At 53.7% G+C, this 18,990-nt stretch overlaps 1 protein-coding gene across 11 annotated transcripts in view; it reads right to left on the bottom strand.

The window, feature by feature from the left end:
• Myo18a (myosin XVIIIA) overlaps positions 1–18,990 on the bottom strand; it is a 103,494-nt gene that overhangs the window by 42,366 nt on the left and 42,138 nt on the right. For 2 of the 11 annotated variants that reach the window (XM_055619910.1, XM_055619916.1), the window contains exons 3-14: positions 8,457–8,492; positions 6,491–6,578; positions 6,204–6,310; positions 5,936–6,112; positions 5,417–5,630; positions 5,042–5,184; positions 3,820–3,920; positions 3,040–3,103; positions 2,729–2,873; positions 1,269–1,280; positions 505–681; positions 203–293 (exon numbers count right to left, since the gene is read on the bottom strand). In XM_055619910.1, the coding sequence (XP_055475885.1) occupies positions 203–293; positions 505–681; positions 1,269–1,280; positions 2,729–2,873; positions 3,040–3,103; positions 3,820–3,920; positions 5,042–5,184; positions 5,417–5,630; positions 5,936–6,112; positions 6,204–6,310; positions 6,491–6,578; positions 8,457–8,492 (1,355 nt within the window). Of the gene's footprint in view, positions 1–202; positions 294–504; positions 682–1,268; positions 1,281–2,728; positions 2,874–3,039; positions 3,104–3,819; positions 3,921–5,041; positions 5,185–5,416; positions 5,631–5,935; positions 6,113–6,203; positions 6,311–6,490; positions 6,579–8,348; positions 8,493–18,990 lie in introns of all 11 variants that reach the window. The other 9 variants (XM_055619912.1, XM_055619918.1, XM_055619913.1 and 6 more) reach the window with 6 other exon arrangements.

Here is an 18,990-nt window from a genome sequence, read left to right as displayed (position 1 = left end):
CTGGGTCAGAGCTGGATGGGGCCCTACCACACAGGGGGCCCCACTTCTCTGCCCAGCACCCAGGGCTCCCACCTGGCTGACAGGGACAGGGAGTCCTCTGCTGGTGGAAGAGAGCCCTGCCTGAGCCACCACCCCCTAAGCAACAACCCCATTTCTACTATAGCAGAAAGCAGGGAGCCTCTGTAGTCCACTTGGCGCTTACCTGTTCACCAGGGAGATGAGGAGAGTAAAGAGTTCGCTGTAGAGCCCAGATGCCATGCCCTCTAAGCACTCCAGAGCACTCAGTTTGGTGCCTGTGCAACAAGAGACACACATGTAGCTTCGGTCCTTGGGGCCACACCCCCTGCCCAAGAACGCTCTCTACCCACACAGATAGCATGGAGTCCTGGGGCTGTCCCTCTGGGAGCATCTATCCACTCCAGTCGTCCCTCCCACATCCAGGATGGCAGCAAGTCTCAGGCAAGGCCTTCTGATTCCACCCCTCAGGCGAGGGCCCCCAGGCACCTGTACCCTCTCCCAGGCCGCTCTCCTCCGGGCCCTGACGGAAGGAGGTGGACCGCTGCAGGGTGCCCCCTTTCAGCTGGTGTTTGAAGATGGCTGAGGACAGCTCTTCCAGGCTGCAGCCCAGCAGGTATGCAGCCTTCTGGGCCCACTCATGGCGGGCAAACTGCTTACGTCCAGCTGTGGGGTAGGAAAAAGAAAAGATTTAGCACCTGAGGTTCTCCTTAGGACAACTGAAGACCGCCATGACTTCTGGCACCCTCACCCCATAGGATGGGGAAGTTGGCATCTTCTGAAGGCCAAAGGCAGTCCTGATAACACCACTTGAGCTCGGCATGGGAACAGAGTAGCCAGCAGCTGCCAGCTCTTAGAGTCCCTTAAAGGTGGAAAGAGTCCTAAAAGAAACACCGACTCCACAGGCTGCCACCAAAGGGTACACAGTCCCTTTAATCCAGGGGTGTCCAGCTTGAGTTGGCTGAGGACGGGGTCAGAGGGTGAGGACTACCCAGCAGGAGCACTGGGGCCACCTGTGCCTGCCAGGGGTCTTAGCAAGAGAGAGCAACCGCACCTGTCCTTTCCCTGAATCCGTTAGGGTCCCCCACCCCCACCCTACCCTAAGGGAGACCATAGACGCCTTAATGGCTCAACTGTGGAGAGGCAACAGAGCCGCAGGGGAAAGGGAACAGCCCACACAGACATATGCGCCTGAGCCAACATGTGTCTAATCACAGCAATTAGGGAAAGCTAACAAGAAACAAGGTTTTTACCTTCAGCAGCTTCTGTAAGGCAAAGGACCAGCATGCAGCATGCAAAGAAAAACAGTGTGTTAGCAAACAGTCATCAACTGAGCCAGCCAGGCCCTGGGGAAGGGACTGTGGGAGGCAGGGGCTTACGAAGATGAGCAGGCAAGAAAACGCGATTGCATTTGGCTCTGAGATACAAAAGTACACAGTCTCAAAGGAACGTGTTTGTGGATATCACCACACTGACAGAGAAAGAGACCCACAGAAGATGCCCTACTGCACACGTGGGCGAGACACACATACCATATGCATGCGTGCACACACATACAACCCTGGGAAAGCTAGAAACTTTGAGGGAACGACACTACTCAACACTCAGGGCATCCGATTTGCAGTCGAAACTTAGAAGGGTCAGAGGAAACCTGGGCCTGATTCCTCAGAGTAGAAGAACACAGCTACATACCCTCACACTCTCCTCCCCCAAAGTCTGAAGGTCCACTCAGGGTGACCCAGAGCTGCTATCATAGAGACCAGATACCCAGACACGTGTCCCTGCATGCGCCCACAACCACCGATGCGTCCCAACTCCTGCTAAGCAACCCTCACTTTCTCACATCTCCCAGAAGACAGAGCAAAAGCCAGAAGTGCTGTCTGGAGCCAGCATACCCTTTTGCAAGGCAGGAGGAAAAGGGGTGAGGAGCTGCCACAGTCGTGGCCCTTCAGTGCAATATCCAAGGAAGAGAACCATTCTTTCTAGTCAGATCGCGCCCCAGCCCTCCACAAGCCATGGGTCCCAAGTGCAGAAGCTAAGTCCATCCATCACCAGGTGCCTGCTGCACCCTAGGGACCTCCACCCTGACATGCAGGACAAAGAGCAGCAACTACCGATGGGGAAACTGGTCTCAGGGAGCCCCAGGTTCCGGATGCAAAATGGGAAGGAAAAACTGATATTGGGGGGGGCTCTAAGAGGTCCCACAGATACCAAGCTCCTTTTCTACTCTCAACATAGGGCTTCTCCTTAGACCAGTTCTCCCTGCCACGAGAATGAGCCCAGTGCCCAGAAGCCCGGGGAAGCACCAAGACAGTCAAGCAGGACCCTACACCCCAAGGTACAACAAGGTCAGTTACCGGCTTGCTCCTCAAGGGGCTCTATCAGGGAGGGAATGAGAAGGCGTCACTCACCCGCTCTGAGGGAGTACCTTCCATCCCTCAACCCCCCACCCCCACCCCCACCCGAGCCACCCACTCGCTCCTCTCTGTGCTCTCAGTCTTGATAGCTAAGGCCAAGCCTCAGGCAATCATGGGCAGAGATGTTTCTCTCGCCTGCCCTGACATGGAGGACTGAGACAGGTTACAGGTCAAAGTATGTGTGGGGGTGGGGGAAGGTTGTCTGGTAACAGCTGAGTGTGTGGGACAAGAAATAGCCACACACATGGGTAGGGGCCTCCAAGGCATTCTGGGTAACAGGACAGGCTGCCCACTACCTTTGGTAGCTCCAGCAGCCCCCAGGTGGTAGATGGAAGCCAGGATGAGCCAGCAGGCCTTCTGTTCCTCCGGGGAGATGGCCAGCACCTTCATGGCCGTCTGCAGCTTACTGAACTGCTGAGCAGCCTTCTGCTTCTCCTCAGGCTGGAGGGTAGACAGGCATGACGGCTCTGAACCTCAGAGGGCTTCCCTCCCCGTAGTCCCCAGACCACTGCACCCCCTAGCCTAGCAAGGCCAGGCTAGAAACACCCACCAGTGGAGGCTTCTAGCCCCAGAGCCACCAGCTCAGCCCCCACAGGCCAGCTCTCACCTTGGCCAACGGCACAATCCCAAACACATTGTTCTCTGCCAAGTGGTTCAGATGGAGCTCTGTCCTAGGGGTAGAAAGGAGGCATCGGTATGAGGGTTGGTCTCAGGCCAAGGCCATATCCTCCTCAGGGGTGACAAATAATCAGCTTGCAGACTGTGTGTTCCATCTGCCCATCGCCCCAATAATCCAGCCAGATCTGCCACCTTTCCTAACTGGGCTGGATGCCTCAGTAGGGACACCAGCCTCCCTAGAAGAAAGGGGTACACTTAGAACCCCAAAGAGGAGCCAGGAGCCTGCCTGAAGGACCATTTGTGCCTCTGCTGCGAAAGAAAGTGAAGAGGGTGCCCAGAGCCACCCGCTTGGCCTGCAGAGAGCCGGTCTGAAGAACATGGAAGAGTCATGCAATGCGCTGCTCAGGGCCAGCTGGAGGGTACTGGAGAAGGCTTGGCTTTCAGGCCAGCTCAGCTCACAGCAGCTGCACAACTGCATGCAAGCCAGCCACCACCTGTGCGCAGCTGAGCTCCTTCCCCAGACCCAGAGGCCACTGACCAGTGAAGGGCCAGTGTGTCCCTTTCATACAGTGTGACCCCAAGATTTAGGACCAAGTAATTCCTGAATCTGTAAGTAAGACCTGAGTCTATACCATCTCAACATCCCCGCTAGGGCCGACCTTGGAGCCAGCACACAGCAAGCAATGAACACAGTGGGCCAGAAGGTGGCAAAATCCCAGTCACTAGGCTGGAGTCCAGAGTCCCATTAGACTACCCCACCCCATCTCACCTGAGGGTGCCATCCCCACAGGCCAGCAGGTAGTAGAAGACATTGAAAGTGGCCTCGTTGGCTGGGCGCCGGGCCACGCGCAGCTTCTCCAAGAGCATTGTCTATGGCACAGCAGAGGTGTGGAAGGGTCACACTCCCCCCACCCCTGACCCTCCAAGCCCAGAGACCCATCAGGGCATCCTATTTGCAAGTGCTCAACCACCTCACTCCAAGATCAAAAAAGGTAGCAGGCAGAGCTGAGCAAAAGAAGAAAGTCCCAACTCTTGGGGTAGGGGCGATACTGCTATGCCCAGCTCCCAGGAACCCGCCTCCCTAGGGTGATGGATGCTTATGGCAGAAGACTTCATTTAGCGGATGACAAGATGGCTTGGCAGACAAAAAGCTTGCCACCAAGCCTAACAACCTGGATTTGATCCCTAGGACCCACATGATGGAAGAAAATAACTGATTCCAGCAAGTTGCCCTCTGACCTCCACACATGTGCCATGGTACGCCTGTGTAAATGTGTATAGACACGTACACACAAATAAATGAATAAACGTAAACTTTGGGGGGTGGGGGTTGAGACAGGGTTTCTCTGTGTAGCCCTGGCTGTCCTGGACTTGCTTTGTAGATCAGGCTGGCCTCAAACTCACAGAGATCCACCTGTCTCTGCCTCCTTGAATGCTGGGATTACAAATGTAATTTTTAAAAAAGATATATTTATTTACTATGTATACAATGGTCTGCCTACAAGCCAGAAGAGGGTATCAGCTCCCATTATAGATGGTTGTGAGCCACCATGTGGTTGCTGGGAACTGAACTCAGGACCTCTGGAAGAGCAGTCAGGGCCCTTAACCTCTGAGCCATCTCCCCAGCCCCCAGATGTAATTTTTTTTTTAAAGAAACTTTATTCAGCATGGGAGAAGATCAGTGTGCCTGGGCCTGACTTCATTGCTAAGTGTTGTAGCACTGGCCTGAGAGAAGTCTCAGGTCCCTGAGTTTCAGAGAGTGGGCAGAGTGGGGGGGAGGTTCCCCACAGTGGGAGGGGAGGGGAAAGGAGATGATGCAGGAGGCCTGGGGGCCAGAATGGGGACAGCACTGACCAGCCCTGCCAATGCTGTCATGGCCTCCATTGCGTCAGGGCAGACTCCCAGGCTAATGAGGTAGTAGAGAGGATGACTCCCAGGACATGAAACCTGGGGTCCATCTTTGCTCCCTAGGCCTGGGCAATGCCTCTTACCTGAATGGAGGCTGAGGCCACCTGGCCAGCTTGGTCAAAGTCCAGGGAGAGAATCTGGGAGAAGCGGGTGGCACTGCCATTCATGATGGTAGGGCTGTTCCCAAAGGCTTCCAGGAGGGTGGACAGAGCCTGCCATTTCTCCACTGCAAGCACAGGCCCAAGGGACATCAGGAAAATCAGGGACAGCTTACCTCCATGCCACCGGCCCCAGGATGTCCCAGAAAACAACTGCCCAGAGATTGGGATTGGGACGTTCAGGGGGATAAGGAACGGGGCGGGGGGGTGGGGGGAAGGGAGAAGAGCCGCATCTAGGAGAGTCATTCTCCTTTTCCCATACCCTGCCCCCTGTCCATTTTCCCTGTAGCCCCGCCTCACCAGAAAACACCTTGCTCCCGCTGGTGCCAGCAATGGTGGCCAGGTACTGCACCAGATGCTGAAAGCTGGTGGTCTTGCCGCTGCCACTGCTACCCAGAAGGACAATGGACTGGTCCTGACGGCTCATCAGCATTGCCCTATATGCAGTTTGGGCCACCGCGTAGATGTGGGGCGCCATGTCCTCCCTCCGGCACCCCTTGAACATGTGCATCACCTTCAACAGAAGAGGCACCGAGGGAAGAAGGGGGCTCTGGGGGCTGGGCCACCTAGTCTTACCTCTGTGGGGCTCGCAGATCTCTATACTGCCACTCTACAGATGCCCAGGGTATTTTGAGGGCAAAGCCGTCCACGGAAATGCAGATATCCGACCACTCTGTTAAAGACTGTCCCCACCCTTTGCCTCCTCTTCCCAAAGTCAACTATAAGAGTGGGCAGGAACTCAGTGGACACCAGAGAGAAAGAGTAGAGAACCAGAAAAGGCAGGGTGAGGCGGGTGGGCGGGTCCTTAGGAAGGCACACCTTCTCTGAATACACAGCAGGGGCCCCTCGGGGGCTGAGGACCAGCAGGCTAGGGCCGGCATACGTGTGCAGCAGGCTAGCCCCATAGCGCTGGCGCACTGTGTGCAGGACGCTAGACTCGTTGAGGTACACCAGTGAGGCCAGGTCCTCTAGACGGTCACATGAGGGAGCATTAGCCTGAGGAGACAATGAGGACAGATCCCATCTGCATCACAGGGGACAAGCCTGCCCTGCCTGTGTCCTCCCTTGCCAGCAGCTTCCTTCCAACCTTCTCTACATCATCTTCATCCACATCCAGGATGGCTCCATCGTGGTCTAGCTTCACACGCACCTTCCCCTCAGGTAGGCTGAGCTCCTCCGACTTGAGCTGGCTGGCTGCAGAGCAGGGATGGTTGGACTTGGGCCTGGGAAGTTCTACTGTTCTCCTTAGACCTTCTTCCCCACTGGCTCACCAGCCTCTCCTTGCTCACTACCGGGCCTCACCAGAAGTAGAGGCAATCCCTTGCCAGACTTGACTCAAGTCCCAGTGTCTATACCCAACCTCCAAAGACTCACCTAAGGAGAAGCCATCCTTATGGACCAGCCACACCTTCTCCGTCTCATACCAGGCCTCTTCGGCAGCAATCTGCTCTTCCGTCTTTGCCTATAGAGGGAAGGGAGGAATGAACAGACACTGCTTTAAAAGACAGAGAGACAAGAACAGCAGGAATGAAACGACAAGGGAGGAAAGGGCTTCAAGTTGAGCCACTGACGAAGTGGAACGGTTAGGTGGGAGACACAGGACACATGTGTGTATATGTGTGTGTGTCTGTCTGTGTGTCTGTGTGTGTGTCTGTGAGAGAGAGAGGGCAGGAAAGGAGGGCAGGAAGCCAGGAATGCTGACAACAAAGACAGTGAGGTTAGGAATTATACCAACTTTGAGGGTCCGTGGACACAGGGAGCATTGTGACCATCAGAGAACCAGCCACAGGAAAGCAAGTCACCAGGCTTCATCTCTAGCTGCCCCATCCCTTCATCCCTGGGAGCCTGTGAGATCTGCACCTGACTCAAGCCCTGAATTCTATGTCTGGGCCACAACTGCTGGTTCTTTTATGCCAAAAGAAAGGCCTCTTGCCATAAGCTTGGAAGAGCCATTTTCCTGCACCCTAGGGTTCTGCACTGTGGAATGATAAGAGGCCCTGGGCTCTGGCCTACAGATGTTCTATGTGGGCAAGGGGATAGCGCCTTCTCCAAGTCACAGTCTACAAGCTACACAAACCTAGTGGGTATATTAGTGCCACATGAGGGCACAGGGCAGCATGGGCATAGAGACAGTGCTGCTTTGTCAAACACAGGAAGCACAGAAGTAGATGTGAAAGAGCTGGGAAGCCCCTGAGGTCAGAGATCAGCAATCAAAATAGGCACTGTCAGAGCGTGGGGCTATCAGATCTGACACCCCTAACAGCAACACTTGCACAAGGAAACAGGGACACCAGAGGACATGAAAGGGACCTTATCGGGCTCCGTGGTGGCGTGTGGGCAACACGTCAGCAATGTCATGGCACCTTGGGGGAAGCTGGCACCCCAGAAGCAGGGTGTCAGGCTTACACTGGCTCGGACACTCTCCCCAGCTGGCAACACCCCAGATTCTTACCCCAAATGTGTCCCTTTCTCATGAAACCCCAGAGTGAGGCAGGGACACCACCCTGTGATACTGAACCCTGGGTAAGGGACAGAAAATGACAAGAACAGGTGAGCGGAAATATTGTAGAGTCTTCATCACATTTCTTAGCTCAGAACAGAAGGGAGATCAATAGCCTGATCGTAGCAAAGCTGTCAATGTTTTGATTTATCTAAGGGATAAAACTTTAACACACTGGGTTTTTATCTTTTAATATTTGGAGGATTGAGCTGGCAGTCTTGATGGGCACCTTTGACCCAGCACTCAGGAGGCAGAGGCAGGCAGAGCTCTGTGAGTTCAAGGCCAGTCTGGTCTATATAGTGAGGTCTAGAACAGCCAGGACTACATACAGAGACTCTGTCTCAGAAAACAAATCACCTGTGTTTTGTCTTTTTCAAATCACATGAATCAAGTGAAACTTTTGTCCTGAGTGAGCAAGTTCTATGGCCATGTTAGGAATGACATCAAAGGGTCATGGCCTGTCTAAAAACAAGTTTCTCACACTGACCAGAACGTGAAGAACATCTCATCCTCAGGCTGGGGCTAAGGAGAGGAAGAAAGGTCTTTTGGTTCTTTCCTACCCAGGGTGATCAGGGCAGAAATGCCCGGGCTTCAGTGGCTAGGAGGCAAAGCTGGCGGGGAAGGGGTTGGGGAGGGAGGGCAGTGGTGGTCCCCAAGGGCCGCAGCTGTACCATCTCAGCTCCCCTGGCTCCCCTGACACAAAGTGGGAACCTGGAGGGAAAGAGGCCTTACACTCCAGCAGGAAGCCCGAGCACAGACGCCAACCCACGTGCAAGGTGGGGGTGGTGGGTTGTCACCGGAGAAAGCAGAGGGCTCCTGGGTGGGGCAGGGGCACCCTACCTGGCTGTGGGCAGGGGAGGCGGCCTCAGGGTCCAGCTACCAGCAGCGAGCAAAGAGAGAACGAGAGAAAGGTGAAGACAGGTAGCGAGCACTGCAGGTACCCTCCATAAGACACCCCTAGACCAGTGAGCCAGCACTGTTTACTTGCCCAAGACTGGAGTACTGGCTTGGCTGGAGAGGCCAGACCACCATGGGGGTAGGAGCTCTTGTTATCATTAGACCCTACAGAAGGAAGGGTCTTGTGGATTATTCCTTGTGGTACACAAGCATCTGCCACTCTCTCTGTCTCCGGCCAGTCTCTGAGGGACTGGCTATTCAGTCCACCCTGGATTAGTCTCCCTCTTCCATGCCCCTGGAGGGCCAGGTCACCTCACAACACCCAAGGTTAGGGCCCCTGGGATCTTTTTTCTTTTTTTTTTTTTTCTTTCCCAAGAGCACCAGCCTGTTTATGACACAGACACAAAGAAAGCTGTCCTTCCTTTCTCAACACAGGCCGTGGGGTGCCACTTCCCTTACCAGGGGCTCTATTTACACTTCAGAGCTAGTTCATGGAACTGACAGCCTAAATCTATGACACCTTCTTCAAACCCCCACTGCAACATGGTCCACCCCTGGGCAGGCACCTTGACCACTTGGCAAGCAGAGGCATCATTCCACCCAGCTCCAACCACAGGGCTACCTGTCAGCTGCCCAACCCTTGAGCCAGCCTTGACCTCTATATTACAGTCTGCCTAGTCAAAGCCCTCCAAAGCCTTTCTGGCAGAAATGAGAGCCAGGCAAGTCTTGGGTGCTGGTTGTTAGGAATAAGAAAGGTTAATATCCACGTGAGTCTAGGCCCCTGGCATCAAAATTGACTCCTGTCTTGTCATACACCAGAACCCAACACCAATGAGTATCCCCAAAGTAGGAGACCAGGGCTAGAGAAAGGGACTAAAGCTATGAAGGGCCCCTCCATGGTCACTGGGCCCTAGTCTGTCTGGAGGATCAATATTTCATCAAGTTCAGCTTTCTTTTCTCCAACCAAAGAGCCATTGTGAAGGTTCGTGAACAGCCATGGGGTTCCATCACACACACACACACACACACACACACACACACACACACACACACACACTCCAGCCACCAGCCTTAGGAAGAAGAGGGCCAGGTATTGTGAACCCCACACACGAGAGAGAGCTGGCATTACAGAAGCAGTGAAGATCCTCTCAAGTCGCTGGTGTGCCTCCTCTGCAGGACTCAGCTGGACCTCAGGCTCAGCTCCTGCCTAAAGGTTAAACCATCATTAGTTCTGGCCCAGGGGACAGTGGGGGCACCACACGCCAAGCTCTCAGCCCAGGAAGTTACTGGGACCCGATGCAGAAGTGGAGCAGGGTCAGGGAGACAAGCTGAGCGCCAATTTGAGTTTTGAAACTGTATGATTCAAAAAAAGGAACAGGAGGTGCCTATGAGGCCTTAAGTTACTCTCTCTACCATTGTGCGCTCTGAACAACCCTGTTACCCTCCCCATTTGCTCCTGTCCCAGGATGAACAAGGGATGAAATCCAGGTCAAGACATGTCTCAGCCTCCAACTCCACACTAGTGCAAGGAAAAGTGTGCCGGAGGGAGAAGGCAACAGGCCAAGACAAGCACAGGACACTTCCTACCTACTTACAGGTTCCCCCAAGGGACTGAAGTTCAGTTCCTAACCTGATCCTCGGGCCAGAAAGCCCCTGCCAACTCTTCCCTGGGGGATAGGAATACACTGCCCTGACAGAGTAGGTCAGGAGGTGCGGAAGGGTGGCAGCTGGCTTTCCTGGACATCCTGCAGTACCCAGGAAGAATGGGGCAAGGCAGCTTCCAGGAAAGATGGCTACCAACAGGAAGCACCCAGTAAGTGCCTCAAGGTCCCTCAGACTGTGCCCTGGCATCCACCTCACTCCTCTCCTTCTAGCCACTAGGAACCTGCTCAGTGTGGAAGTTAATGTCGACCCCCCCAACACATATCCTGTGAGACCTCAACAGGACCCTCGGGTAGAGGAGCTTGGAAAGAACTAACTCTAACTCAAGGCCAGCCAAGGAGCCATCAACCGTGAAGATGGGGTAGTGCCGATACAAAGGGGCTCGCCATGCCTGCCTGTCACCCAGGTACAGGGCTTCCCAGGATTGCTGCAGCCAGAATACATGTTTGGGCCAGGCCTGAAGAAAGCAGTGACAGCATCAGTCAGCATCGGCATCACAGTCAGGCCTACCGCTGTGGGTACTGGTGACGGGTTTGGCATTTAACCTGCATCAGATCTGATCAACACAGCCGCCCTTCAAGGCAAGTTTTAACCCTTGTTTGTGACTCAACCCAAGGAGTCCCCCAAATAGAAGAGTTTTCTTAATTATGTTGGTGGCAACACCTGTTGATCTTTTATCCTCCTGCAGGGAGAATACTCACGAGTTTGCTCTGGACATAGTCACGCAAGTTTGCTGCAGGTGGCTGCTAGCATGTATACCATAAAACATCCCAAAATATAAAAATGACTAACTCCCAGTACTTAAGACTTCACAGAAGAGGCTAAGGACCCGCACTGTAACCCCACCCCGCCCCACTTGCCAAACAGGCCCTTAGCGATGGGCCTTGCTGAAGTCTCACCGGGGTATGGCTGTGGATGTGAGCCTGGGTTACCTGGTTTAAAACTATTTCCACCTTGCACTCATCTGCCAAGACTGCGATCTTTAGCTTTGGAGACGGTGCCTCAAGCTGGCTAGAGACCACTCTTGACTTTTACGGAAAGGCATGCAGCAATGCTGGTTAGCACGTCCCATCTCGGCAACCAGACCAGAGCCCAGGCCGGTTCTGACATAGAGTTAATGAGAGTCATGCAGCCCCTGCCATGGTGGGTAGGCCTATGACGCTGGGCCAGCTTTGGTCATGCGAGGCTCCTGCAAGCTTGAGGACGCCATCATGAGGACACAGAGCCCTCAAGGAAGAGTAGTGAGGGGCAGGGGAGGTTAGCGGCACACTGGGGTACCTCCTGCTGCACACCAGAGGCTGGTGGCTGGGACTGCTGCTCTCCAGAGGGGTTCAACCTCGCGCCAGCCAGGTTTGGGTCAGCCAGTTCTTGTGCTGGGGCTGGGGAGCGCCGCTTACTTGAGGTTTCAGGCTTGGCTGGGGACCCTGCTTTCTTGGGGGAGTCCACCATGTCTGGAGAGCCTGATTTTCCAGAGGAGGCTGGCTCCTGGCTGGGGGCCTTCTCTCCCTTCCCAGGAGGCTGCTTGCTACGGGACTTGTGGTCCTTGCCTCGGCCCCGGGACATCAGACTGCGCAGGCCCACAGAAAGCTCATCTTTGGCTGCCTCTTTCTTTGTTTCAGGCTTCGATGGAGCAGGAGGAGGAGGGGGAGGAGGCGGTGGGGGTTGGGGTTTGGGACCAGAGGCTGCCTTCTCTCCCTTCTTGCCTCGAGCTGGGTGCTCAGGGGACTTGGTTCCTCGGCCTGGAGGCTCCTTGGCATTCCCAGGCTCCTCACCAGGCAGGACCTTGCTTACCACCTTCCTCACGGCATTCGCCACCCGCTTCCGGGACAGCCCCTGAGCCTCTTCATTTGGCCCTTCGGCTGAGGTAGTGCCTAGGCCATTCATAGTGAGCGTGGGTTCAGGGCTCTTGGCTCTCTGGGAAGTCTCTGAGGGTACCGGGCTGGTGGCAGGCTGAGGACTCCTGGATGGACCACTGCTGTCCTTAGAGCTGCCCTCTGGCTGGAGTCACATAAATACAGGTAGACATGAGACGCAACCCCACAGGCCTGCAGTCATGCACACAGGATGTGAGGGGGTGTGGCCTCGGGCCCCAAGACAGACCTTCCACTCACTGACACACACAGATCCAAAAGCTCCCTTCTCTTCCCCAGTACACCTCCCTCTCCCTTCTAGAGCCTAGACCGCTAGATAGCACAACTGCATCGGAAAGCTTGGCTTCCCTTTCTCACAAATCACCCTGCTGCCCAACACAGAAGGTGTGAAGACACCACCACAAAGTCCCCAAAGCCCACGAGGACCCTGGAATCTTTATGTCTTTATGTCAGGGTAATTACAAGAACCAATCCACCCACACCCCATCCCCTCACAGCCAGTAGTGCTGGAAAGTGAGAAGGTCACACTAGGCCCAGCTCCTCGGGCCTTCCTGTCCTTGTCATCCCTATTTCTTCATCACTCAGCTCTCTAGGCAATCAAACCTACAGCCTGACCCTCCTGAAGGAAGAAATTGATAAGAAATTGTCTCCCCTTCACCTATACTCTCAAGAGCTGCAGAGACCTGGCGCCCGCATTGTTTCCCTCCTGTAAACTCCCGTGGGTTTGGAGACTCCTACCTCCCAGAGGGCATGTGTGGAATGATGGGAGGGAGGGGAGGCAACTCAGGCCCACAAAGGGTTAAACAATCCAGGAGCCACAGTTCTGGAGAGCAGGGTAGAGACCACCCTCTGGGCACCTCGAAGCTGCTTGGTATATGTTGGCATTCTCCCTCTGCCAGGAACTGTCTGAGGTGGCAAGAGACCACCACTGGAAGGCCACGCTGGCTAATGGCAGGGCAGAGTTTCCTGCAAAGCTCGCCACACTGCCTGGGAGACAAGGTCAATTCAGGAGCCGGCCAGCCAGTGACCACTCACTACACTGTTCCGCTCATCCTCCACCCCCTGCACACCCGTGATTCACCCCAATGTGGAGGGCTGGCTGCTGTGCCTGTTTACAGCTCCCAGATGACAGACCTGCCACATGCAGAGGACACTGCCCTCTGTTCCAGGGAGGTTCTGCTGAAGGGGTGAAGAGGGAGAGCTGGACGGTGGCTCGTCTTCAGCTTCTTAGGCTGAGAGTATTCAGTGGCATGCCAGAGGACTGTGGAGCTAGCCACAGCCCCAACTGACAGCACTCTCTCCCTTCTGATTCCTGGCTTCCCTCCCATCTCCCACAGGTGAAGATGAGGACATGAGGGTAGTTGCTAACACATACATGGTATTTTGCCTGCTAGACACTCTCCTAAGCACTTTACATGTTAGAAAACGAAAGAAGGAAAACTTGGGCTCCTTCCTCACCTCTCTCAAACGCATTCCTTTGAAATCACTGGTTAGCCTTGGCCTTCCAGGAGTGTTTACAGTTCCAAAGGAAGCCACATGTCTGGCAAATCAATCATCCAAGGAAGGAGGGAGGTTAGGACAGCTACTATTGGAGTAAGGGAGCATGGCTTCATGGTCCAGTTAGCCCATCCTGAAAATGCCTGCACCCTCTCTTGGACACACTTATGGACCACTGATCGGAGGACACCTTCCCTCTCACCCTGTAAGCATCTAGCTTTATTCAGGGTCTCTGCCCCAAGGTGACAGGGGTCTGGGGACACTGAGCAGCTTCCAGGTTGTGCACAAAGCAGCTGAGGGGTGGGGCGGGGTGAAGCAGCAGCAGCTGCCGAGAGCCCCTCTGTGCCCTTGCCTTAGGCGCCCAGTCCAGGCTGAAGACTCCCAACAGCTGAGCTCTCATTTGGTCGGCGCTCCCTGACCTGAGCATTTACCCACCTAAGCACCGCGTGCCCCCAAAGGTTCAAGAAACCGAAGCTGAAGGAGTCAACTAAGGGGGTTGGGGAGCTGACAGAGCATGGGCTCCAAAGCACCTTGGCTCCCCACCACCACTTCATACTCCCAAAGTGGAGCCACAGGCTGTACTTTCCACTCCATTACTGACATTCCTTCTAACCACACTGGCAACACTGAAAGGGACAAGGCCAACCCACCAGATAAATGTGTGTGTGTGCGCGCGCACGCACACACACACACACACACACACACACACACAAACACATACACACATCTCAGAGAAGCACTTACAGCCCCTTCCTCTTTGCCTGGAGGGCCAGGTTTGGTCAGACTTTTGTCCTCCTCTTTAACCTGAGGGAGCAGACAGAGAAGTCACTGGCAGGTCGAAGCTGGGAGAAAAGATCTAGGGGTCTTTCCTTCCCTGAGAAGCAGAGCAGAGCTGGGGCTGGGGTCGAGCAAGCCATCTCTTTTCCTGCAGCTGATACTGCACAGAGAGAGTGTTTTAAGAACCAAGAGTCTCTATGAAAGTGAAAATCATTGGGGGGGCTTGGGAACCAGCCCACTGGGGCTGTCAGAGGTCCACAACATCATGGTCTCGGGGTCACAGAATTGCCAGCCATGCAGATGGGGGGGAGGAACCCCAAGGTAAGACGAAGTGCAGAGGAGAGAAATATGCTTGATTGGGGTGGGAGTTTGTACTACAGCCGGAGCCAGCGGCCTGAGTCAGACAGGTGGTGCAGAGCCAGGGGAAACGGCAGCCGCCATTACTGTCCGGGAAAAGGACTGGTGGTATAGATGCTTCGAAGGCTCTTCTAGCTCGGACTCTAGCTGGGAATGGACTTCAAGGAGGCTGGGCCCCAATTTCAGAAGAGCCTGCTCTTCTAGCACCTCTCGGCATCTCTCCCTCCAGAGAGCCCCAGGAAATTTAATGTTCTTCTCTTCCCCAGGCAACCAGCTCTGTTCCTAAGCCCCTGGCATCCTCAGCATGCCTTTCTTTCCCTGCAGAGTGGGAAGACAGGCACCCAGGAGAAGCCTTGATTTCTAATGGAAGACATACTTAGCAACATCCAAAATCAATTATCCAATAGGGAAGTGGGGCTGTTCATTTTCAGCCAGGGTCAATGGTCAATTTTGAGCTCCAATTAGCAGTGCCTGGACACCGTCCAGCATGATGGGCACTGCAGTATTGAAGCTACATCTTGTCCACAAAGCATATTCAATGGGTCCAGAGTTCAGTTTGTTCTCACTGACATGGACAAGGTGAGGGAAGATGGCAAACACTCACAGAGAAAAGCTTCCTACTTCAGAAAGTGGGGTCTGTGCAGAGAAGGGAAGAGGGGGGCTGGAGAGAGAGGACGCATGCACCTGTGACCTCCTCACCAAGGGCCATCGCCCCTCCCCCCGGGACCACACCATGCATTAGTCCTTACGCACACAGGTTAGAGGATAGCAAGTGTTCCCGAACCATACACTCTCAGCAGCGCACACCGCGCTGTTAGCTTCAGATATGGCCCAGAGTCTAAGTTCACCGAGTCCCTCACCAGCTCCAAATCTGTCCTTTCTCCGGTAGCATGTATTTGGGGTCCCAAATGGCTGTCCAAGGCGAGGCATTAGGAACACTGGTTGCCCCCAAAGTGTCTGGGACACTGGGCTCAGGGATGAGCTCAGCTCTGGATTTAGCCTCAGGCTGACTCACGCCCTCCCCCTCCCTAAAGGTTCTGGTTGTTGTAGGTCATTGTCCAGCCAGAGACTGTGCATATGCACAAAGGCATGTCCAAGTCTGCCACAGCCTAAATTACTCTCTGGCCCCAGATGCCAACTGGCCTGGCATCCCCACTCGCAGCTCCTTTCTTCTACCCACCTCATTCCCCAGACTCAGGGAATCTGAGTTCTAAAGCCATCAGGGCTGAGTCTGCCCCAGAAGCCCAGAGCCCCAGGGGTGAGCCCGAAGTGCAGGCTGTGGAAGGGTGTGGAGGGATGGGCTTGGAGGGGCATCAGCTGCACAAAGGGCAGCTCAGCTTACCAGAGGTGGGGCTCAGGGGGGAGAGTGACTCAGCACAGAAGCCCATCAACACAGAAAAGGGTTCCCCAGCCACTGGTCATTCTCTGCACCCCAAATGCACACACATGCCCCAAGCCGTCTCTAGCTTCACCATGCCAAGCACATAAGAGAACCAAGATTTTGAAATCCAACTTCCCTTTTGCTCCCAGAAGGCAAATCTCGACGAAAAGGCCATAGTGCTGAAGGCAGCCCGGACCCTGAGTCAGAGAGGAATTAGGGGCAAAGCCTCTCAGGGGCTCCAAGTCTTCCTAAAGGCCAGGACCTGCTGGGACAAATGCTGTGGGTGACAAGAGAAGAGGAGGGTAGGAGCGAGGAGAGATCACAACATTTAGGCCATAGAAGGAGTAAGGAACGTACTGTTGGAAGAAAGCAAAGGCAAGCTGGGTACAGGACAGGGGACGTCTAAACTGGGAAGGTGTGTCCTCAAATAAGCTGCTTTATCCCTTCGGGCCTGACTGGAGAATTAGGGGCTATATTGGTGTAGATGGCGAATAAAGCCACCTCCAGACCCAGCGCTGTAGGAGTCAGGCAGGTGCTTAGACAGCCCTTGAAGGAGACGAAGTAGGCTGCCTCAGGACCCCAGCACCTCTGCCTTCCACCTGCAACCCAAGTCGCCTGGCAGGAACCAGAGGTCTGTGGGATGGCAAAGCTTTCCTATCTACTAGTCCTCAACACCAGAATCTGCCCTTGCCCAGGAGAGGCTTCACCAGAGAATCCTTTCGATCCTGTGGAACTAGAGATCTGGTTTGTTCCTATAACTGATAGTAATAAATAAACGGTTAGAAATTAGTTTTGTTTTGAAATGCTAGGGATGGAACCTAGGGCATCACACATACTAGACCTAAGAGTTATTTTTAGTCAGCTCTGTTGACTTCCATCTTACTAACCACTTAATATGCTACAGGGTTTAAATTCATTTAATTAACTCATGTGCCCTTTGAATTTAGTCTAAGAAATGAGTCTAAGTTTTCCTACCTGTCTAGGGAAGTCCCATATGACCCAGAAGGACATCTGGTCCACCCCTCTGCACCAGCTGCTCCAGGGAGCATCACTGACAGCCTCTGGGATCTCCCTAGAGGAAGTTGCCTCTGTGCCTTGGGAGAGAACGGTCTGGATCTCTCTTCCTTACAGCTGCCTGGGACCAGGAGCAGGCCGTCTTTACCCAATACAGAGCAGAGAAGGAACTCCGGCCCCAGGGCTGATCGCAATGCCTCAGTGACTCCAGAGGTACAAACTAGTTTCTCCTAGAACTAGAGACTTGCTGTGGAGCAAGAGTTCCCAGAGGGAAGGACTCTTGTCCCTGACTGATACATTTCTGCTCCAGCGGTTTCAGCCATTTCCAGCATTAACTACTGAATATGGCATGCCCACACTGAGACAGACCCTACACACTGTATTTAACATAAATTTCCCTAGCTTATCTATCCACTCATTCTTTCTTTTACTCATCCATTCATTTTTCCATTCACTTCTCTGTGTGTGCGTGTGGGTGTATTCACCCGTGCAGAAAGGTGTGGAGGCCAGAGGTTAACATCAGCATGTTTTTCTCAATCACATCTCCACTTCATTTCCATTAACTTTACTGTGCTTATCTGTATATGTGTGTGAGAGTCTGTGAACATGCGCCAGGCGGCGTGCGTGACCAGAGGACAGCTGGTGGGGTCGGTTCTGTCCTTCAACTGTGTGGGTCCTGTATATCAAACTCAGGTCGTCGGGCTGGGCGGCACTGACTGAGCCACTGGGCCAACTCACCAACCCCTCCATTTAAAAATGTCTGAGACAGCCATCTGTCAATGAATCCAGAGCTCACTACTCTAGCTGGCTAATAACTCCCGCCCCCATCATGCTGAAATTCCACGTATGCACACCAGCTAACCCAGAGCTTCTTTAAAAAAAAAAAAAACAAAAAACAAAAAAAACAATTTTTTAATTTTTATTTTATGTGCATTGGCATTTTGTTTGTGTGAGGGCGTGTCAGACCCCTGGAACTGGTGTTAAAGACAGTTGTGAGCTGCCATGGGGGTGCTGGGAATTGAAGAGCTCTTCCTCTGAGAGAGAAGTTAGTGCTCAGCTCCCTAATGTAATCTTCTGACATGGAATCATTATCTCCATTTCGCTGATATAGAAAAGGAACTCTGAAAGCGATTATGTCACAAAGATAATATATGACAGGACATGGAAAGTTTAATTTTGTTCTTTTGGGGTTTGTTTTTGTTTTTTGGTTTGTTTTGTTTCGAAACAGGATCTCATATTGCCTATCCCTGCCTCAAATCACTGTGCAGCCAAAGATGACCTTACATTCTTGATCTTCCTGCCTCCTTCGCGGTGCCAAGCTCTGGCAGATCGGCTCAAGCCAAGGCACAAGCTGACGGCGTAGCCCGTGCTAGTGGCCGATTTTTCCTGAGTTTCTGAACTTGCAAACGGGAGACTCCAATGTGTCACCAGCACCTTCTGAGGCCCTGGCCATCTCCCTCCCTGTGTCAGTTCTGACCTCTCCCCTTGGAGGGAGAGGAGAGCATCACTCCTGAGCACTCTCTCCTGAGTCACTTGCTACTTCACCCCCTTTACAGAGAAGGAAGGAGGGAGAGCTGCTGAGAGGCTCCCACTAGCAAGCAGCAGAGCGGGCGTTCACAGCCAGGAGAGGTCTTTCCCTGTGTCATTCCCTGACTGTGAATTCCTCCTGGCCAGGACTCTCTTACCCATCATAGCATTAGGCACTTACAAGTATTGGTCACCTGACAATTCTGGGAACAGGAGTGGGGGCAGGGTTTTCCCCAAATACACTACGGAGAATAAGGCTTGTCCATCCTGATTCTCAGAGATGCGACACAAACAAAAGAGCTATAATCTCCAAACTTAGCAAAAATAAATAGATAGCAAACTCAGTGCCATGGGGCCAGGATGAGGAAGGCAGGGATATGCAGGAAATGCA

Source organism: Psammomys obesus, unplaced genomic scaffold (assembly GCF_907164565.1).
Source record: "Psammomys obesus unplaced genomic scaffold, mPsaObe1.curated_primary_1811, whole genome shotgun sequence".
Classification (NCBI taxonomy): Eukaryota; Metazoa; Chordata; class Mammalia; order Rodentia; family Muridae; genus Psammomys; species Psammomys obesus.
Note: the sequence above shows the minus strand (reverse complement) of the source record. Positions and strands in the feature narration are given on the sequence as shown.